This window comes from Pygocentrus nattereri, chromosome 20 (assembly GCF_015220715.1).
Source record: "Pygocentrus nattereri isolate fPygNat1 chromosome 20, fPygNat1.pri, whole genome shotgun sequence".
Classification (NCBI taxonomy): Eukaryota; Metazoa; Chordata; class Actinopteri; order Characiformes; family Serrasalmidae; genus Pygocentrus; species Pygocentrus nattereri.
In genome coordinates, this window is record NC_051230.1 from 35,802,724 (window position 1) to 35,825,938 (window position 23,215).

Below are 23,215 nucleotides of genomic sequence, written 5' to 3' on the forward strand. Positions count from 1 at the left end.
AATTCATTGTGTGAGGTGTAATCAGAGGTTCTGGTGTGAAACGGTTCAGACGTCTTTACAGTGGTCGTGATGGGAACCAGGCTTCACCATGACGACAACACAGATATAGACACTTTATTTACCATCCAGAACCACCAGAGAACCTACACGAGTCTTCTGAGCTTATATGGAATGTCGATGATGGAAAATAGTGGAAAATCTGGAATAATGAGTTTTCTTTGGGGACTATTTTGCCGCACAGCAACCAGTTCATGTGGGAGGAACTTGTAGGAGAATGTAGGAGTTTTGAGTTTTGTCAACAACAAAAAAGACAAAAACCCCAAATGATCTTTCTAAAACTAACTGAAACAGGTTAGGCGTTTCAGTTTCACAGAGAAAAGAGAACAGCAGAAGGACTTAGTGCTGTATTTTCCCATGGTAAGTTTTTTATCTTTACATTGAGATACTAGAATGGTGGTGAATATATAATAATAATAATGTTCAGCTAACAGCAGAGAAAGAGTTTGTCTACATGCTGGAGTTCAGTGCTTTACTTTGTCAGCGTCTAAGAGTCGGTATATAAACAAAAACTGGTGTAAAATGATAAACTGTATGATCTGTCTACTAAATCAAAACAGCTGTTTTAATCATCTATAAATGTTGTGTTTTGGTAAATTCTCTGATGTGAGGACGGTCAAATCTATCAGTACTGATTAATTTTAACATCGGCCTGAATTAATTTACTGGTACAGACTGCATGAATAAATATTAAAACATCCTAATAGAAATATGAAGGTTGGTGATGAAAACACCGTATAATTTGATAAATACTGTTCCAACTTAACCCCCGATCCCCCCACCCTGCAATCAAACTTAATTATTTTACAATTGTTTTTCATTATTTATTTAAGCCTTATATAAATGCCATTTACAATAAAAACTGTTAAATCACTGTTTAAAAATATTTCTGCCAGTCTCATGTTCTGTTTTGTCTGTTAGCTGATAAACAGAGAGAAACTTCTGTGATGCAGTCATTTTTACAGCAGCGCTTTACAAGACGCAGTTCGCTGTATTACACAACGCTGAATTCGGGTGAATCGCCTATGACATATGAGCTCCACGTAGAAGCTGAGTTTGCTTAACACCTGTTGTGGTAGCTTTTTAAACGTTAGTGCTCTGGTCTTTAATGTGAGGTGGCTGTACTGGTCAGTAATACTGGACTGTAATCTAAATACACAGAGGACTCCTGTTTTGGAAGTTACCGTGACGATAATGAATTTTGTGAAGCACTTTGAGAATGGGAAAACTGGTGAGATTCACTGCCATGGCACTGTCTTGACAGCTGAGAGAACTTGAAAATCTTAATATTCATAATAAAAGTTTGCCTACTGTCAGTTCTCAGTCTTCTGGTGAAGCTACAGGTTTAATAAACTGAACAAATTGCAAGACGAAGCAGATGAGGAAGCAGAAACCCGAAAAAACCCGAAAAGGTTCCAGAGAAATTAAAGAAAAAATACAGAATGGAACAGAGAACAAAACATATTGGAATTAACATGCAAACTAAGAAACAGTGCTAAGAATTGAATGAGGTGGGGGAGGGGGGGTGGTTGGGGGGGGTTTCATGAATTGAGAAAAAAAGCTGTGCTTATTTGAAGTAGTCCAACTTACTTTAACCAAACAGTAGACTCCAGGCTTAGGAGGCTCTAAGCTCTTTCCTAGGTATGCTATTCTCAACTCACAGAACTTTAAATTATTTAAGAAAATTAGACCTGGAAATTAAGACAATATGAGAAAGATAAGAGAACATTTTAATATGCTCATAATTTTGTATAATATTTAATAACAAATTTCAAGGAGTGAATCAATGTGATATGATTTTTTTTAAAGATCTTTCCCCTGTGCAGCCTATAGTGTAGAGTTACTAGGAGATGCTGCAGGTGGTTGAATTGGGGCTTTAATTGATTAAGTGGATGCAACTAGATGAGGCAAGGCTGGATGGTTAACCAGCTGATTTGTGTTGGATGACAGCAACAAATATTTGAAATATTGAAAACAAATATATTTCATGTGTTTCATGTGATCATCACTGACTGAGACTGAAACCATCATCAGCGCTGCTACATTTTAACAGGATTAAACAGGATAAAGCAAAGCCAACCCTCTATCAGTTTATATAAACTACAGCACTACTTCAACAGCTATTCTTTTACATTATAAATAAAACAAATCCAGTTTATAAAACATCTATTAACTGCTATGCATCATTTCCTATTATAAAATCAATACATATCAAGTTTGAGAGTATAATGCTACTTTGTAACCTTCTCAATCTTTGATATGCAGAAAACCAGAAACAGAAACCAGTAGTTCAGACAGATTTAAAAAGTATTCTCAAATCTGCTAAAATCTGGATCTTTTCATTTTATTGATCACAATTTAAGATTCTAAAGCTGCAGTTGAATTAACCAACATTTTCAGTTTTATATTCTCATGTCATGTAATGTGACAATGTAAGTTTGTGAACGTGGGTGTGAATAGTTAGAAATTCCCTAGTAGTCCAATTTCTTCTTCTTCTTCTTCGTCTTTCGGCTGCTCCCATTAGGGGTCGCCACAGCGGATCCTAGTAGTCTAATTTATAAGTGTTAATACAGAATATTTTTCTTAAAAATATGCATCTTACATTCATGAATGTGACTCTTTGACTATTGTGTCTTGTGGCGTACATGGGCCTCGTGGTGATGGTAACATGATCAGAACTTCTCTAAATCCCAGCAGAAGTTCCAATGCATATGTACAGTGTGTTTTTACATGCTAGCTGTTCAGTCACTGTCGGTCTGTATGTGCTTTGGATCAGGATGTCTGAGACCAGCATCCACAGCAACGGGAAAACAGCTCGGGGTTTTGGATATGATCCAGCATTTCACTGTTTCACATCCAGCTGTTCACTACTTACTGGATGATGGTGTGTGTGTGTGTGTGTGTGTGTGTGTGTGTGTGTAGGTCAGTCATGCAGTCCTGCAGTTTTGTTCCCTGTGTCCTGATCTTACTGACCATCACAGTCACTGATGGTAAGTACTGCACTGACAGGTTCTCAGGTATATAGCCCAGCAGGCAGGGTTGCCATGCTTGTTGATTATTCAGCACCCCTGATAAAACCCCATGAACACTTTGATTTCTTTTGTGTAAAAATTCAATACTTTTATTTAGGCTACCAGTTGCTTTTTTCCCCTTTTTCCTTTCCATGAGATACACAAGTAAGCAGCTCTAGAATCCACACATTCACTGAGACCAGGCATTGGACTGTTCATACAGGAACACTTCTGTTTTAGTCTACTCCCAGTCTGAACACTGGACATCCTAAAATGCTGGTCTTCAGTCAGTCTAAAATATGTTCACTACTTTGGAGAGATTGCCAGTGGAGTATTTCTGGTTAGCCGTTTAAATACGGATCAGTTTTTTTAATTCCTTCCAAAATTCAGAACCGAACAGTGAAGGTGAGGAGAGCGACCCCAACTGCTGCCACTTAGGCTCAATCCCATTTTTACCTCTACCCGTTGTTTGAATGTCACCCTAACCAAGGGTTAATAATTTAAATCTTGCCCTACAAAATGGGACCCTCAAATAATACTAAAAAATTAAACACACACACACGCCTACTACCGCCGCTCTGTAGGCGACCCTGCCCATCTGCAGGGGCAGCAGAGGAGGGTAAGTTCAGCTCCTCACTGCTGGGCTTTAGTTACATTTAGGGCATCATATGCCTTCTGTCATGAACTGCTTCACACAAGGGGCAGAAGTCAAGTGCAAGTATTCCAGGTGCAAAATAGGTAATAACAAGCAGAGGGTCAGAAATCCAGAAAAGCAGGCCACGGAAAACAGACAAACCCAAAGAGGGCAAATCCAACAGAGTAGTAAAAGACAAACCAAGAGGCAAGGCCAAAACACCAGAAAACCAAATCATAAACATAAACGCTCAGAATTGTGTGAAATTGTGGTGAAATGGGATTTGGGTCAGTAGGTTTCTTCATCAGTTACGTTACTGCTTCAGTGTCTGCAAGTGTGTTTATAGCTGCTAGGGCCACCGCAACACTGCAATGATGCCATGACAATTACCTTTTGGCACTTGTGCAAAATCTCAAAGTGTTTTAGTTTCTATACATCAAGCCCTGCAGGTGTCGTCAAACACAATGCACTCCATCAGAGCTCTCCTGCCTGAGTGCACAGCTGACTACTATAGAAGTGTGATGGCTTTGCCAAATGCAGCACATTTAGTTTTAAGGTCTGCAGCACCTTTACTCCTGAAAGGCTCTAGCAAATCAAATTTTCAAATCAAATGAAATTTATTTGTAGTGCTTTTTACAACAACTGATGTCTCAAAGCCGCTTCACAGAATTCCAGAAAAGACAAAGTTTTAAGATGAATGTAAAACCCCCAGGTGAGCAAGCCAGGGGCGACAGTGGCAAGGAGAACCTCCCTCAGAGCTGAGGAAGAAACCTTGGGTGGAACCAAGGCTCACCAGGGGGCAGCCTGTTGTTTGCCAAATAGTGAGCCCACATCCATTTTTACTGTTAAACTTCAGATCTTGCCGGATTCAAATCTTACTTTGTTTTTTTCCCATCAGTCAGCATTTGACCTGTCAGCATCATCACATATTTGTTGATCAGTTTAACTATTTAACGACCATTCAATATTAATAATCATGAGACGTACATTAACATTTGAAATGACTAAATTCATATTCACGAGGTCTTAGCACTATTCTGTACCTTGACATTTTCAGCATACTGTCTGACATCTTCCTCTTGATTGACACAGGTATTGATATAATGCTGCCATATGCTAATTTACACCGGCTATTGAGATCCCTGGGGTTGAGTGGCATCTTCTTTAGGACAGCACTCCAGGTGTAACATTCTGTGACCTGTTTAAAACATCCTGAGGTATTACTTACTCTGCTTCAAGACCATCATGCAGTTTCTAATGTAGTAGTTGTTGATTTCAGGCTTTCATGTTGGGTTTGATGTTTCTTTGCATCTCAAATGGTCTATAACCATTTATTAACGAGTTACTAACACTTATAACCGCCAGAAGGGAGCCTTATTTTGAAGTGTAAAACACCTCACCATTTATTAATGAGTTACTAACACTTATAACCGCCAGAAGGGAGCCTTATTTTAAAGTGTAAAACATTTCACCATTTATTAACGAGTTACTAACACTTATAACCGCCAGAAGGGAGCCTTATTTTAAAGTGTAAAACATTTCACCATTTATTAACGAGTTACTAACACTTATAACCGCCAGAAGGGAGCCTTATTTTAAAGTGTAAAACATTTCACCATTTATTAACGAGTTACTAACACTTATAACCGCCAGAAGGGAGCCTTATTTTAAAGTGTAAAACATTTCACCATTTGTTAACGAGTTACTAACACTTATAACCGCCAGAAGGGAGCCTTATTTTAAAGTGTAAAACATTTCACCATTTGTTAACGAGTTACTAACACTTATAACCGCCAGAAGGGAGCCTTATTTTAAAGTGTAAAACATTTCACCATTTATTAACGAGTTACTAACACTTATAACCGCCAGAAGGGAGCCTTATTTTAAAGTGTAAAACATTTCACCATTTATTAACGAGTTACTAACACTTATAACCGCCAGAAGGGAGCCTTATTTTAAAGTGTAAAACATTTCACCATTTATTAACGAGTTACTAACACTTATAACCGCCAGAAGGGAGCCTTATTTTAAAGTGTAAAACATTTCACAATTTATTAATGAGTTACTAACACTTATAACCGCCAGAAGGGAGCCTTATTTTAAAGTGTAAAACATTTCACCATTTATTAACGAGTTACTAACACTTATAACCGCCAGAAGGGAGCCTTATTTTAAAGTGTAAAACATTTCACCATTTATTAACGAGTTACTAAACACTTATAACCGCCAGAAGGGAGCCTTATTTTAAAGTGTAAAACATTTCACCATTTATTAACGAGTTACTAAACACTTATAACCGCCAGAAGGGAGCCTTATTTTAAAGTGTAAAACATTTCACCATTTATTAACGAGTTACTAACACTTATAACCGCCAGAAGGGAGCCTTATTTTAAAGTGTAAAACATTTCACCATTTATTAACGAGTTACTAACACTTATAACCGCCAGAAGGGAGCCTTATTTTAAAGTGTAAAACATTTCACCATTTGTTAACGAGTTACTAACACTTATAACCGCCAGAAGGGAGCCTTATTTTAAAGTGTAAAACATTTCACCATTTATTAACGAGTTACTAACACTTATAACCGCCAGAAGGGAGCCTTATTTTAAAGTGTAAAACATTTCACCATTTGTTAACGAGTTACTAACACTTATAACCGCCAGAAGGGAGCCTTATTTTAAAGTGTAAAACATTTCACCATTTGTTAACGAGTTACTAACACTTATAACCGCCAGAAGGGAGCCTTATTTTAAAGTGTAAAACATTTCACCATTTGTTAACGAGTTACTAACACTTATAACCGCCAGAAGGGAGCCTTATTTTAAAGTGCAAAACATTTCACTTAACACTTCACTTAGACTTGTAAAATATTCTAATTGGTCTAAGGTCACACAAATGTAATTATTTTTTTGCCTGAAAATTACTGTGGGCACATCCTTCTTATGGTAGAGTTTGTAATTTGTATTTCAATTTGTTGCAGTATTTCATTTCAAAGTAAGCTGATTCTTTGCAAAATATTACAGGTGTCTACACTAATTATGAAACAAATTGTGGAAATGTTAAGTTGTTGTAAGGTAGCCACCCCAATGTACAAGATAATTACCAATTGGGTCTATAATTGTTATTAAAGCTCATGACACATCCTCCTTTTCCTGACACACAGGTGTCAACACCAATTCTGAATCAATGGTGGAAATGATTAGTTTTGGCCATTTAACTCAACTGAATGTTTACTGTATTTATAAATACATGCATATATAGCAGACCATATACATTCATGTCACACGATTTGTTCTTTATTCTAACTTCAATCTATTGTACTATATCAAAGTGTCAACACTAAGTTTGAGCCAGATCTTTAGAAACATAAACTGACATCATTAATGCATGCCAATACATTTCTAAACATATCTTTCTACAACCTCAGAATATTCCACCCATTCCAAGCTTTTTTGGCCATTTGAGGCACTCATACTGTATGTAAACATGCACACAACTTTCACGTTCCACAGTTACAAGCTGTAGTCCCTTTGGCTCTATGCATACTTTCTTACCCTGTTCTTCAGTGATCCAGACCCCCATGGACCCCCACAGAGCAAGTACTATTTGGGTGGTGGGTCATTCTCAGCACTGCAGTAACACTGACGTGGTGGTGGTGTGTTAGTGTGTTGCCCTGGTACAAGTGGATTGGACACAGCAGCACACAATGTACAAGACTATATAGCGAGCTGTTTAAAATTAAATTAGTTATCTAGTTCTCCCAGTTCTCTTTCCCAACATGATGATTATAAAAAAACATTAACACTTTTTTTTTATTTTCAGCTGAATGTGTCCTGAATTATGATTTCAACAATAAAATTTTCACTACTTGCAGATACAGCTATTAGATACCTGGTTACCTTAGCACAACTCAACACTTTCACCATGTCGCTGTTTCGAAATCGGTGTATCATCTAGCAAAGCGTCAATTTCCTTCAAATATTAAATTCTGCAACACGTTTAAACACAAATCTAAACTGATCTAAATTAAATCTAAAAGCCATTTTAAGCTGTTAGAAAGTTTTACACCTTAAAACTGCGGCATAATGCTATTATTGTAATTACTGTTAATGCTGTTATCGTTATTATTAGTAACGTATTTCATGGTAAAAGCGTAGGCTGGACGTTGCAGTCAAAACCGCACTATGGACGAATACGTTCAGTTATCTGCCTCTGTGGAAAGCTATTTCACTACAGCGGCACTGAACTATAAAAGCATATGCATGAAACCCGTTAAGCATGTTAGCGTTATAGCTAATGTTAGCTAACTAACTAGCTTAGCAACCTCTGTGGCGAACTAGCTAGCTAACTGCTACTCAGCTTAGCGAAGTCAGTGAGCCTTAAATAATTTAATTAGCTGATGGACAGATAATAAAATAACATGAAAAACGTACTTTCTCGCTCATCTGTGGAGACTTGGCCCGTCTGCTGACGCCTTGGGACCCTCTTTGAACGAGTACTGGCAGCAACGGTTGCAGAGGAGCGACTCTCTCCCAGCCCGGGGGAGGCGGCAGCACGCGTCATCAACACGGTTGCCTGTGATTGGCTGTTTCTGTATCACCGTCTGTGATTGGATCTTTACTTTCTAGCCGCCAAAATCGTGTCTGGTTTGTATTTTCTTCGCCTGAATCGACTGGACGCAGGCGGCCGTGTACCGCGCGCTAGGACACATCCACAACAGGTAAGCTTAACAATTTGTGAATCTGAATGACTTTTCAAACAGCACAATATATACAATGAGATAAATAAAGTAAAGGGTGACATGAGCCAATCCTATGATTCTGATATGCACCTACTTCAATTCAGCAATACTATTCTACACACATGCTATAATACCTGTATTTTTCACACTAATGTTACTGGTGTGCACAACGCAAGGCTAACTTCACTCTATTTCTGGTTATTATTGAAAAGATTCTCATAAAATTGTTTCATTTTATTATCAAAAGTCCATTTATTAATCCATTACCTACTCTTACAAACACTACTCACTGCTTTCTATATACTTTCTATAGTTTATGTTCATTATATTGATTGTTTTAAAATGTAGTGGTTTTTTTTTGTATGCTCGAGGACAATTTGGAAATACCTGGAGGAGGAAGAAATGGGTCTTTGGAATGATGGGCGTTAAAGACAAAATACGGAGACTAGTGCTGAAACTAGTGGAGAAACGATCAAGACGTCACCTTATCCCTCTGATCAGAGGCCATGTTAAGGCAGGAAGTAGCATAATCAGTGATAAGTGGAGGGCATACAGGGTTGTTCTGAGGAACTTGGGGTACAAACACTATACAGTAAACCACAGCAGGTGGTTTGTGGATCCCTGGTCTGGAAGCCACACACACACAACATATTGAAAGAGCTTGGGGGACCATCAAAGGACATATCCGTAGACTGAGAGGGAATCGCACAGAGACTTTGTTGAAGGAGCACCTCATGGTTCTTGAATGGTCATCCTGGCTTGGCTCGTGTTACCCCTGATGGGCCACTTGGACGCTTGTTCAAGGATGTACAGAAAGCCTTTCCGGTCTGAATTTCAAGACTTATTTTCCAGTGCTCTAATTATCATTCAGTAAAGACTGCTTTAATGTCTGAATTTGGAGATCAACTGTGCTTAACTGTTTCATTATAATGAAAAGAGTTTCAGCATGTATGAATGAAAATGTTTGCTTGTTTCTGTTGTATCTTTCTTTGTACTTCATGTGACAAAATTAGATTAGCTAAATGTAAATGTTTGTAGCACATGAATAAACAGTAAAGTTTTGCACTTTACAGTAAGTACTCCCTTTTGGCTGTTATAAGTGTTAGTAACTCCTTAATAAATGGTGAAATGTTTTACACTTTAAAATAAGGCTCCCTTCTGGCGGTTATAAGTGTTAGTAACTCCTTAATAAATGGTGAAATGTTTTACACTTTAAAATAAGGCTCCCTTCTGGCGGTTATAAGTGTTAGTAACTCGTTAACAAATGGTGAAATGTTTTACACTTTAAAATAAGGCTCCCTTCTGGCGGTTATAAGTGTTAGTAACTCGTTAACAAATGGTGAAATGTTTTACACTTTAAAATAAGGCTCCCTTCTGGCGGTTATAAGTGTTAGTAACTCGTTAACAAATGGTGAAATGTTTTACACTTTAAAATAAGGCTCCCTTCTGGCGGTTATAAGTGTTAGTAACTCGTTAACAAATGGTGAAATGTTTTACACTTTAAAATAAGGCTCCCTTCTGGCGGTTATAAGTGTTAGTAACTCGTTAACAAATGGTGAAATGTTTTACACTTTAAAATAAGGCTCCCTTCTGGCGGTTATAAGTGTTAGTAACTCGTTAACAAATGGTGAAATGTTTTACACTTTAAAATAAGGCTCCCTTCTGGCGGTTATAAGTGTTAGTAACTCGTTAACAAATGGTGAAATGTTTTACACTTTAAAATAAGGCTCCCTTCTGGCGGTTATAAGTGTTAGTAACTCGTTAACAAATGGTGCAATGTTTTACACTTTAAAATAAGGCTCCCTTCTGGCGGTTATAAGTGTTAGTAACTCGTTAACAAATGGTGCAATGTTTTACACTTTAAAATAAGGCTCCCTTCTGGCGGTTATAAGTGTTAGTAACTCGTTAACAAATGGTGCAATGTTTTACACTTTAAAATAAGGCTCCCTTCTGGCGGTTATAAGTGTTAGTAACTCCTTAACAAATGGTGAAATGTTTTACACTTTAAAATAAGGCTCCCTTCTGGCGGTTATAAGTGTTAGTAACTCGTTAACAAATGGTGAAATGTTTTACACTTTAAAATAAGGCTCCCTTCTGGCGGTTATAAGTGTTAGTAACTCGTTAACAAATGGTGAAATGTTTTACACTTTAAAATAAGGCTCCCTTCTGGCGGTTATAAGTGTTAGTAACTCGTTAACAAATGGTGAAATGTTTTACACTTTAAAATAAGGCTCCCTTCTGGCGGTTATAAGTGTTAGTAACTCGTTAACAAATGGTGAAATGTTTTACACTTTAAAATAAGGCTCCCTTCTGGCGGTTATAAGTGTTAGTAACTCGTTAACAAATGGTGAAATGTTTTACACTTTAAAATAAGGCTCCCTTCTGGCGGTTATAAGTGTTAGTAACTCGTTAACAAATGGTGAAATGTTTTACACTTTAAAATAAGGCTCCCTTCTGGCGGTTATAAGTGTTAGTAACTCGTTAACAAATGGTGAAATGTTTTACACTTTAAAATAAGGCTCCCTTCTGGCGGTTATAAGTGTTAGTAACTCGTTAACAAATGGTGCAATGTTTTACACTTTAAAATAAGGCTCCCTTCTGGCGGTTATAAGTGTTAGTAACTCGTTAACAAATGGTGCAATGTTTTACACTTTAAAATAAGGCTCCCTTCTGGCGGTTATAAGTGTTAGTAACTCGTTAACAAATGGTGAAATGTTTTACACTTTAAAATAAGGCTCCCTTCTGGCGGTTATAAGTGTTAGTAACTCGTTAACAAATGGTGAAATGTTTTACACTTTAAAATAAGGCTCCCTTCTGGCGGTTATAAGTGTTAGTAACTCCTTAACAAATGGTGCAATGTTTTACACTTTAAAATAAGGCTCCCTTCTGGCGGTTATAAGTGTTAGTAACTCCTTAACAAATGGTGAAATGTTTTACACTTTAAAATAAGGCTCCCTTCTGGCGGATATAAGTGTTAGTAACTCCTTAACAAATGGTGAAATGTTTTACACTTTAAAATAAGGCTCCCTTCTGGCGGTTATAAGTGTTAGTAACTCGTTAACAAATGGTGAAATGTTTTACACTTTAAAATAAGGCTCCCTTCTGGCGGTTATAAGTGTTAGTAACTCGTTAACAAATGGTGAAATGTTTTACACTTTAAAATAAGGCTCCCTTCTGGCGGTTATAAGTGTTAGTAACTCGTTAACAAATGGTGAAATGTTTTACACTTTAAAATAAGGCTCCCTTCTGGCGGTTATAAGTGTTAGTAACTCGTTAACAAATGGTGAAATGTTTTACACTTTAAAATAAGGCTCCCTTCTGGCGGTTATAAGTGTTAGTAACTCGTTAACAAATGGTGAAATGTTTTACACTTTAAAATAAGGCTCCCTTCTGGCGGTTATAAGTGTTAGTAACTCGTTAACAAATGGTGAAATGTTTTACACTTTAAAATAAGGCTCCCTTCTGGCGGTTATAAGTGTTAGTAACTCGTTAATAAATTGTGAAATGTTTTACACTTTAAAATAAGGCTCCCTTCTGGCGGTTATAAGTGTTAGTAACTCGTTAATAAATTGTGAAATGTTTTACACTTTAAAATAAGGCTCCCTTCTGGCGGTTATAAGTGTTAGTAACTCATTAATAAATGGTCATAGAACATTTAAGATGCAAAGAAACATCAAACCAAACACGAAAGCCTGAAATCTTTGAATCAACAACTGCAACACTGGAAACTACATGATGGTCTTGAAGCAGAGTAAGTAATACCTCAGGATGTTTTAAACAGGTCACAGAATGTTACACCTGGAGTGCTGTCCTAAAGAAGATGCCACTCAACCCCAGTGATCACAATAGGGCCTTCACGCCTGATGTACATTAGCATATGGCAGCATTATATCAATACCTGTGACGATGAGGAAGATGTCAGACAGCATGCTGAAAATGTCAATGGACAGAATAGTGCTAAGACCTTGTGAATATGAATTTAGTCATTAAACAGTTAAACTTATCAACAAATATGTGATGATGCTGACAGGTCAAATGCTGACTGATGGGAAAAGACAAAATAAGATTAGAATCCGGCAAGATCTGAAGTTTAACAGTAAAAATGGATGTGGGCTCACTATTTGGCAAACAACAGGCCGCTGTTGCCCTTTCTATTTATGTGTTATAACTGCTTATTAATGGTTTTTAATGTGTTTACAACCTAATTAATAACCATTAATAAACACATTTGTAAACCATTTATAAACCCTTTATAAAGGTAGTCTTATTTTAAAGTGGTACCCACTACTAATGTTAATAGCAGTTGTATTAGAAGTAGTAATAGCTAAGAGTCTATGAGAACATCAGTGTAGTTTTCCGTGCAGCTAGTCCAAGGCAGGTGGTGGTAGCTGGGCGTGGGCAGCTGGCCTGAAGTGGGCAGCAGGAGGGCTCGACAGTCGGTCGTCCTTCAGTGTCCGGCCGGACATATGGGTGATTGTATACTCGGAATAAAGACAGGGAGAGGGAATTAGTTTTGTTCTATCCGTTTGTACGTAAACAGGTAAACATTTCCAGAGTGAGGCTAACGACTCCGGCAGATCTGACTATGACAGCTTAACTAACAGGAGAGAACCAGAAGGACACACAGACACGGCAGCACTCTGAGACAGTCTGGCATCCCTCCGCTCCACCGTCCACAAACTTGAGTGACCGCGTGCGAGCAGCAGGACGACAGCACCAGCGTCTCAGTTTACTATAATTCCCTGTGTCCATGGACCCCTGGATCTGCTGCCTTTATCTAGGGGGGAACATTAGCTACTAAAAGCTAAACTGAACAAGTGAGTTTTCAGCCTAGTCTTAAAGATTGAGACTGAGTCTGAGTCCCGAACAGTTTCTGGAAGATCATTCCAGAGTTTGGGGGCTTTATAAGAAAAAGCTCTTCCCCCAGCTGCAGCCTTAGGAATTCTGGGAACTATTAATAAGCCAGCACTCTGTGATCTGAGTAGTCATTATGGCTCGTAATGGGAAATAAGGTCTTGCAGGTACTCGGGAGCGAGACCATGTAGGGCTTTATACGTCAATAAAAGGATTTTATAATCAATACGGAATTTAATAGGCAGCCAATGAAGTGATGATGGTGCTGGACTGATATGATCAGATGTTCTAGTTTTAGTGAGGACCCTGGCTGCGGCGTTTTGGACTAGTTGGAGTTTGTTTAAATTCCTGCTCGTACATCCTGACAGTAGCGCGTTACAGTAGTCCAGCCTAGAAGTAATAAAGGCATGTACTAGTGTTTCTGCATCACGCAGGGACAGGGCATTTCTGATCTTGGCGATGTTGTGAAGATGTTAAAAAGCTGTTCTACTGATGTTCTTGCCAGGTGTAACTGGAAAGTCAGCAAGATTTAAAATTAAATCTGGTAGTTTATTTCTTACCAAGTTTAGACCCAGAAGGAGAAACTCTGTTTTGTTACTGTTTAGTAGGAGGAAATTCCATAACATCCTGCAATTTGCATCTTTTACAGAGTCCTCCATTTCCTTTAATCTGTATTCATCATCAGGCTTGGCTGATATGTACAGTTGCGTATCGTCTGCATAACAATGAAAGTTAATAGCATGGTTATTTATAACTGTGCCTAATGGTAACATGTATAGTTTAAATAATAATGGTCCTAAAATAGAGCCCTGCGGAACTCTTTTGAATAATTGGAAGATAAATTGTTTACCCTGACGAACTGATAACGTTCTGATAGGTAAGATCTGAACCATGATAGGGCCGTCCCTGTGACTCCAACCATGTTTTCTAACCTTTCTAGGAGAATATTGTGGTCTATTGTATCAAAAGCCGCGCTGAGGTCAAGTAGCACTAAGAGAGATATGTAGCCTTGATCAGAGGCAAGAAGAAGATCATTAGTTATCTTAACTAGAGCATCTCAGTGCTGTGGTGTGGCCTGAATCCAGACTGGAATTTTTCATATATATGGTTCTTGTGTAGATATGAACTAAGTTGTTGGGCCACAGCTTTTTCTAAGATCTTAAAGATAAAAGCTTTGGGTACATGGCCCAGACTAAGGGACGAGTTTACTATAGTTAAAATAGGGTTTATAATAACTGGCAGTACTTCTTTGAGTAATTTCGAGTGTGCAGGTTGCACAATTTACACAGTTTCCAGCCTTTCTTCTCCAACTGTGTTTTGTTTTATACCATCAATCAAGTATCACCATCAAATAATTCAACAATAACTTCTCAATGTAAAATAGCAAAAGAACTTTTGCTTTTCATCATCTACAAAAAATATCATTAAAAGATTCAGAGAATCTGGAGAAATCTCTGTCTGTGAGGGACGAGGCCAAAAAACAGTATCTGTTGGTGATCTTTGGGCCCTCAGGCAGCACTGGATTAAAAACAGACATGATTCTGTAGTGGAAATCACTGCATGGGCTCAGAAACACTTCTGAAAACCACTGTCTGTGAACACAGTTCATCACTGCATCCACAAACGCTGTTAAACTCTAAAACACAAAGAAGAACCCGAATATAAACAGGATCCAGAAACGCTGCCACCTTCTCTGGGCTTGGACTTTGTGCTGTGGAATTTATTGCCACAGAAAACTGGGATGGACCAGAGCAGATTAAATTTTGCATGTCATCTGGGACTACAAACCTTTTAAAATGTCAGTTTGCGAGTGCAGTAGCCAAAAATGCTGCGCTGATTCTAAAGGAATGAGATGAAAACCAGTTACACTCAATTAAACTCAACAAAATTGCAGGGCAAGTAACTGACAGGGGGAGAGAGAAACCGTGGTATCAGAAAGCAGAGGAGAGGATCGAGAGGTCATGAGTGGATAGTGAGGAAGGTACAACAATCTTAAGGAAGTCGTTAAGGATGTGGAGCACATAGAACAGTCTGCAAACTTTCAGCAGGTTCCAACATAGGGATTCAACTAGGGTGCTAATGGTGGGTACTCTTGCAGCAGAAATAGATGCCAAAAGTCAGGGTGAAGTTGCCAAGTCTGCCCTGCCTCATGAAAAAGGGCAGGATTGATAATTGCATAACAAAGAACTTAAGGTTGGGCACCTGACTATTGATGAAGGCAGTGAGTCCCAGGGAAAAGCCAAAGATGAGACCATGCAGCAAATAGGATGTGAAGAAACTGAAACAGGGGTCACTGAGTGGTGGGGAAAGATGCTTGAGTAGTTTTTTGGCCCCGAACTTTGGAGGAGCATCGAGTAGTTTGCGTGAGGTGAAACATCCTGCTGAGTTTTTGCAGACTATATGGACATTATCACAAGAAGGAGTAAAAGAAAAGGTATGGATGGGATGAGTTTCAAGCACAGTCTTTGCCAAAATTTCACTTATTCCAGAAATCTTTGTTATTTTTGACCGCTGCAGATGAACGTGGCGCCCAGTCTCCCGGTATACAGCTAACTGCTACTGGTACCCCTAAAACAAAAAGCTATTTTAATGTGTTGTAAAATAGCATCATTTATAACTGGAGCACTATCGCAGGGGGTGTCCTTAGCTTTGCAACTATTTTGCTGAGATCCAAGGTTTTTGAGGATCTGATAATAATAATAATACATTTTATTTGACAGCGCCTTTCTGACACTCAAGGTCACCTTACATAAAATGAGACAAGAATAATAGTAAATAGTAAACAAGTAAAACAATAAAACACAGTAAAAAGCAAGAGATAACACCCAAAGTATAAAATAAAATAAATGAAAGTGATTGGAGTTAGGAGTTATATGCAGATCTAAAGAGATATGTTTTGAGACCCGACTTGAAATGTAAAATAGAGTCAGAGTTCCTTAAGTCAGGAGGTAGAGCATTCCACCTGTCCAATGCAGACTGTACTGTTATTTTGTGTATTCTGAACAGTTATAATAATAATAAATTCAATTTAAAAGTGCCTTTCTCGACACTCAAGGACACTGTACAAAATGTAGGGTTATAAAAAAATAAAATAAAATAAAAAAAAAACAACCCAAAAGTTAAAAGTAGATTAAAAGGTAAAACTTCATTAATGATCATTTTCATCTGTTTCAGTATTTGAATCAGCTGTTGGTCCAGTGAAGGTGAATCTTCATGACTCTGCTACTCTGCCCTGCTCTGAGAGATGCTCTGGTTTAGTGAGATGGACTGTGTTCCACAAACGCAGTGACACTCTGGCTGAGTGTGATCAGACTTCATGTAGATCAGTGGAGGAGGGATATCAGATGATCCATGATCAGTACCTGAAGGGAGATCTCTCTCTCATCATCACTGATGCTGATTTCAGTAAGAGAGGCTGGTACACGTGTGACTGTGCCAGCAAGGACGTCTGTGACGTACAGATTCAGATTAAGCGTAAGTGTCTATCTAGTTTCTTGAGTGGCCATTATGGACACTACCCCAGTGATTTGGGTGCAATTATTTGAAATCAGATTTTGACAATTTTATTAATTCTTAAAACTTATTTCTATTCAGCCTTAAAAACTCCAATTCAGATAAAACCCAGTGAGTCTCTAGTCCTGGATTTACACATACCAGATCCAGTGGAGGTGATTTACAGCACCACAGATGCAACTGGACCATCCAGTGGTCAGATCTGTACAGTGGATGGACGCTCAACACAGTGTGAACCTGAATACACACAGAGAGCATCACTAACATCTGCTCTTGAGCTGAGAGGAGCAACTTCATCTGATAGTGGAGTTTACACTGTAATGGACAAAAGGAATGAAGAGGTCATTCACATCTACACAGTGACCGTCCAAGGTAGGAGTTTATTCAGAGTTTAATCTTCTCTCCCGGTTTCAGTTCCACTCTTTTATGGAAAATATATAAAAGTAGTTTTTGTAAACCATCCACTGACTAGACCACTGATATTAAAATCAGCCCCGTTTTAGCCTCTAAATCTAAACACTGAATAACACTAAAGCACTGATCTTCAGCAAGTCATGACGAATGTATCCACTGTGCTCTCCTGATATTTTGCAGTGGGTCATTTCTGTTTAGCTCTGAACACACACTGCTTTCTTTTTCTTTACCCAATGAAAAGTTTAGAAATAAAGAGTGAAGAGAGAGGGAGTAATAACTCTGGCGACTTCATATCAGCAGGTTTATATCATGGTTCAGCATGTATATGACAGGATAGCATGGGCTTGCCACCGTAGATCTTCACACTTACAAGTCATGGGATAGCAGTATGTGAATATATTATGAAGTGGAGTTATGAGGGATGGCTCACCAGACAGAGGTTGTGAGCTCAGGCCATCTGAGTTGTATCCCAGGCCTACCAGGTGAACCAGTACAGGTTTTAGGGAGACAGGACCCAAGTGCCAAGCTCATGTATAACCAAAGGCTGACCTAAACTACAGAACTTAAGCAATGTGATGAGTCTGGAAATCAAACCCAGGCCCTATTGATACTGGGTAAGCACATGACCGCTTACCACTGAAGTCGTGGTGAAACTGCTGAAAGACACGCCGTTATATGGAAAAGCAATCCGAATCATAAACCCACCCTTTTCTATCAGGCGAGAAAAGAGAACAAAGAACGCCAGGGGAAAACTGGCTCTCTCAGACATAGAGAGAGAAATTAGTAACTAAATGAGACAAAAGACTTTCCCAAACAGAAACAGAACTCCTTCATGTTTTTTTTTTATTTGAAAGAGAAAGAGAGCAGAGAAGGAACCTTGAGAGGAGGCTGGAGAAACACACAAAGTCAGGGGGAGTGCAAAACCTCTTTCCCAAATTACCAGCTGCTTCTGCTGACTCCAAATGAGACACAGGCACAGCAATGTGTGTCTCCTTCTGCTGTGCTTATGAAGCTTTTGCCCAGGTGTAGTATGTTGGGCTTGATTGGACTTGGGAGGAGTGTGTTGTCTCCCTCTGGTGGCTGGGAGTGCTGCAGCCCTGGAGGCAGCCTTTACAGTTGCCTCAAGCCTTGGGAACCCCCACACCTGAATAAGTTGAGAGGTGTTATCTTGAGTGATGTTGAATACTGGCCAGCGTGGTCACAGCAAGGTGACGTGAATTATCAGAGCTTGAACGAGGAATGACAGTGGGTGCAACGCGGATGAAAAATTCCATTTCTGAAGTTGTGCAGGCATTTAACATTCCTCAATCCATGTGTGTACTGGGCATGCATCATAGAAGACAGCACAGTGGCCACGCACAGGTGCTTAATGACAGCAACCGTGGCAGAATTCACATCTACAGTCAATGCAGGAAGCCCCACACGAGCATTAGACCTACCAGAGTGTCTCTGTTAATACCACAACCCTGGACACAGTGCCTCACCTGTGCTTGTGAGGTTGCTAACTGGACCCTAGAAGACTGGCAACATGTGGTGTGGTCCGATGATTCATGGTACAGGGTTGTGTCACTCTTTAGGCTGGTGATGGTTCCATACTGGTGTGGGGTGTGTTCTCATGGCATGGGTTGGATCAACTGGACCGCCTGAACACATCATTGACTGTTTCAGTGTTTGGTGACCATTTGCAACCCTTAATAGACTTCATGTACCCCCACAATGATGGGATATTCTGGCAGGATAATGCACTGTACCAATGGGCCCCAAGTTGTCCAGAACTTGTTTGAGGAGCATTCTGAAGATGTGCCCTGCACATCTGCCCCAATCGAGTATTTATGGGATGTGGTGGAGAGGGACATTCACACCAGAGATCCTGCACCTACAAACACCACAGTGCTGTGGGTGTCTATCCAGACGGCTCATCATCCCTCCAGACGCCACTTCTGTCCACTTGCGGAATCGATGCCATGTTGAGTTGCTGCACCTTGCCAGGCTATAAGGGGTCCGATACCATAGTAATTCTTGTCCCAGGACCTTTGGCATGTCAGTTTATGTAGGGATGCAAGGATCACTGCAACGCTTCAGCTACACAATGTTTAATTTTGAATACACTTAAAGCGTCTTGTTAATATTCCAACAGAGATGCGATTAACTTGGCATGCATGGTAAGCTAACTGCAGTCTCTCAGAATCAAAGGCATAGTGAATAAATCTCTGTGTAAAATGTGCATTATTGCTGCATTATAATTGCTTCCCATAGTATCTGTTGGTCACTCCAACAGATATATTTATATATTTATATTTATTTATATAGAGTCTATATTTTTGGACTTTTGCATGGTGACACCATTAAAAACTGGAAGATGTTTTAGAGGCAGGGCCAAAGTTATTACATTAAGATGGAAGATTACAGGAGAACAAATCCAGTTTTTAAAATGATTTAATATCATGAATGTGTGTTATAACCAGGTATACAAACTAACAAAATTAAAAAGCTGACTGGTCGGACGCCACGTTTTCTGCTCATTTGCAGTACCTTATGGTGGTCCTAGGCGTATCACAAGAAAAGGAGGCTGCTACTGTGGACATGAATGGTGGCATTTAGTTTAATAAAGAATCTGTATGTCTTCTTTTGCAGATCACTCATCAGATCTGGACACAGACAGGGGACCTCCTATACCGGTGTGGGTGATTATAGTGCTGGCTGTGATGGGGACTGCGTTTCTAACTGTGACTGTGGTATTAGTGGTATTAGTGGTGGTGAATGTGAGGCTGAAGAGAGAAAAGAACACAGTCGAGACTAATAAAGGCAGTGATTCCACTGAAGAGGAGAAACTAAATGTTCACCCAGCAGTGGAGAGATCTTTACCACCCAAACACAGGACGTGTACGTAGCAGTAGTTATTCACATGTATCAGTGTGGGAAGCTCAGCAGAGATGCTTGGTTTTGTTTTGTAGAATGTGGTAGCCGATGCACTCTCGTGTACCCTGATTAATCATTATTTAAAACCAACATGATGTTTTTTTTGGTGGTGGGAGTGTTACGTCCTGTGTTTGGATGCTCTTTCTCTCCTTTTCCCTTAGTTTCCAGGTGGACCTTGTTGCTGTGATTGACGTCTCGGTTTTCCAGGCGTGTGGTTGGCTGCTCCTGTTGGCGCCGGTTATAAAGGGCCTTTGATGTCGGTGCAATATGGAGCGGTTTTCTTATTCGGTCTCCCACGGTTCCGCTCCCCTGGCTGCCCGCCAGTCGACAGACCGATTTCATGGTCATTTACTGACCTACAGGTTCCTGTGGGTCAGTAAAGATGTGATGGTAGTTTTTGTTTTTTTTTGGTTAATAAGGAAACGTAGGGGTGACCTGCCCTTTATGTTGACCTGTTGGACTTTGTTTATCGGTAGTGTAGTGAGGGTGGAGTTTTTGTAGTTTCTTTTTCTTTTCTTTTGTTAGGTAAGTTAGTTATATTTCTTTTCTTGTTATTAGGCTTTTTGTTTGTTGTTTTGGGCTTTGGGTCTCCCTGAAGTTTTTTCTTTGTTTTGTTTTTTGTTTCAGTGGCTTGTTGAGAATAAGTTTGATGACAATCAAAATGCGAAGCATCGAATAAACTGTCAAACTTGTATTTGATGTGTTCTTATTATTTTTTTTAAGTTTAGTTTTGGTCTGGCGTCTGGGTGGACAGTCTTGTTTCTTCTTTGTGCGTCTTACCCCTAGGAGACGTAACGCAGAGTCAGTACCGTTCACAGTGGTGGTGATGGGAACCAGACGTCCCCCTCTAAAAGCTCCTCACAGTGGTGGTGATGGGAACCAGACGTCCCTCTAAAAGCTCCTCACAGTGGTGGTGATGGGAACCAGACGTCCCCCTCTAAAAGCTCCTCACAGTGGTGGTGATGGGAACCAGACGTCCCTCTAAAAGCTCCTACAGAAAGTTCCTACATGAACTGGCTCTGAATTCACTGCCTGATGATTGAGACGCTGTTTTATGAGAGTTTAGAGAACTTCAACTCCATTCATGGTGGAGGGAGACATGCAGGGCGCTGTGCGGCAAACTTTTTGTGAGGGACCTTTTAGAGGGGGGACGTCTGGTTCCTATCACCACCACTGTGAATAGCTCTGACTCGGTGAGTTTCTCTAGAACTGAGTGTTTCACACCAAACCGCTCAGAACCGCTCTGTTTACATCTGGACCAGTTAATTATGTAGAAATTCTGGAAAATCGGTGGAGCTCCCCCTCCGTTAATGTGCTCTTCAGGGATCTTTCAGCGTCTGATTCCTGTGTGAGTGAATGAATGAATGAATGAATGAATGAATGAATGAATGAAAACAGTAAGGAAAGGTGATCCGTTCTAATGGTCAGAGCGCAAAGTTTGGAACATTAAAGCGAGCTGAAGCGCTTCCTCGCCCCCTGCTGGCCGCTATGGGGGTCGTCACTGAAACTCGCCCAGGCTGCGGGCACAGAGGGAGGGTGAGGGCGCTCTGGTTGGACGCCGCTCGGCTCATTTGCATGCAGTCCGTCCTGTAGGAGAGCCCTGAGGGATTCCGCTGTGGAGGGTCCGCCCAGCTGTGCGCCACTCTGTGCGCCACTGAAGTGAAAGTGAAAGTAACTGTAATGCGGGGCGAGACGGAGTGAAATAAAGGGTAAAATCTCAGTGAATCTCAGTCTTCAGTCTCCTGCAGGGTGAGTGATCTCCAGGCAGCACTGCCTCTCCGCGCTGGCGCCGATTCTACAGCAGGTAAACTCTGTTTAAGGTGAACACACCGCGCTGCGTCCACTGCAGGTCCGGATCCGGACCGTTATTTATACAGGTATGTACGCTATGATGAGCTCTAACACTGATCTGCTGACTCTCTGATACCCCCTGATTATTATTATTATTATTATTATAACGAGGATTTATTAATAAACAGCTCTGGGCTCTCAGTACAGAGTAAAGTCACTTACTGTTACTCCACTAATGCTCCACCCGTAATCTGATACCTCACTGCTATCACTGTCTGAGCTGGTTGTAACCCCGTCTGTGTGATGTCCATTTACTGTGTGGATTCAGTGTTTCAGCATCATTTATCTGTCTTTTCTACTACTGACGGGTATGAATAAGACCTGGAGGCGTCAGCTGAGCTGCCGGATGATCAGTGTTTACTGGTCTGCTCCTCTTAAAGACTTCAGACTGACTGCTTTTCAGTGTTAATGTACGCTTTGTGTGGCCTAATGTGGACTTGGTGAGGATGAATGTTGTACAGTAACTACAGTGAGAGTGTTAGTTTGATAACCAGCCAGGCAAGCAGGGTTTGCTGAAGGCTTCCTACAGGATCACGATAACAGCAGGAAAACTACTGTGATCCGTTTCAGTAGTTAATCAGACAATCCTGTCAAAACTGTGACCGGCCATCCACACACATACCGTAATGAATAACCTACAGAGAAAATGTCTGAACGTGTGACGGAGAACCTTTTTCACAGCTCAGGCTAGAAATATATGAACCAACGAGTAAATAAAGAAGTGCAAAGAAAGATTAGTTCATAATACAGATCAGGTGTTCAGGCCACTAGACGGCGCTTTTTTTCATTATTTATTGAACTTTGCATGATTTCTCTCGTCTCTCCTCTCCTCTCCTGGCCAGTACTGATGGTGTGTGTGTCTGTAGGTCAGTTCTGTTCTCTCTCTCTCTCTCCTCTCCTGGTCAGTACTGATGGTGTGTGTGTCTGTAGCTCAGTTCTGTTCTCTCTCTCTCTCTCTCTCTCTCTCTCTCTCTCTCTTCTCTCTCTCCTCTCCTGGTCAGTACTGATGGTGTGTGTGTGTCTGTAGCTCAGTTCTGTTCTCTCTCTCTCTTCTCTCTCTCTCCTCTCCTGGTCAGTACTGATGGTGTGTGTGTGTCTATAGGTCAGTTCTGTTCTCTCTCTCTCTCTCTCTCTCTCTCTCTCTCTCTCTCTCTCTCTCTCTCCTCTCCTGGTCAGTACTGATGGTGTGTGTGTCTGTAGCTCAGTTCTGTTCTCTCTCTC

The 23,215-nt window shown here is 40.1% G+C and overlaps 2 protein-coding genes across 2 annotated transcripts in view; both read left to right on the plus strand.

Moving 5' to 3' along the window:
* Positions 1-289: 289 nt before the first annotated feature.
* LOC108415470 lies at positions 290-20,757 on the plus strand. Its single transcript, XM_017688508.2, has 5 exons — positions 290-417; positions 2,980-3,047; positions 16,472-16,771; positions 16,892-17,182; positions 19,859-20,757. The coding sequence occupies exons 2-5, from the start codon at positions 2,987-2,989 to the stop codon at positions 20,113-20,115; spliced, it is 909 nt and encodes a 302-aa protein (XP_017543997.2). The 5' UTR covers positions 290-417; positions 2,980-2,986; the 3' UTR covers positions 20,116-20,757.
* A 1,051-nt stretch (positions 20,758-21,808) lies between these two features.
* Positions 21,809-23,215, plus strand: part of LOC108416232 (autotransporter adhesin BpaC-like) — an 87,692-nt gene continuing 86,285 nt past the window's right edge. Inside the window, exon 1 of the mRNA XM_037531384.1 lies at positions 21,809-22,020. The gene's annotated coding sequence lies outside the window, so the exon portion shown is untranslated. The remainder of the gene's footprint in view (positions 22,021-23,215) is intronic.

Excerpts from the sequence above, each read along its gene's own strand:
- LOC108415470 (XM_017688508.2), top strand. The coding sequence starts at position 2,987 with ATGCAGTCCTGCAGTTTTGTTCCCTGTGTCCTGATCTTACTGACCATC. Across the intron at positions 16,772-16,891 it reads CGTACAGATTCAGATTAAGC|CCTTAAAAACTCCAATTCAG; the intron begins GTAAGTGTCTAT and ends ATTTCTATTCAG. Across the intron at positions 17,183-19,858 it reads CTACACAGTGACCGTCCAAG|ATCACTCATCAGATCTGGAC; the intron begins GTAGGAGTTTAT and ends CTTCTTTTGCAG.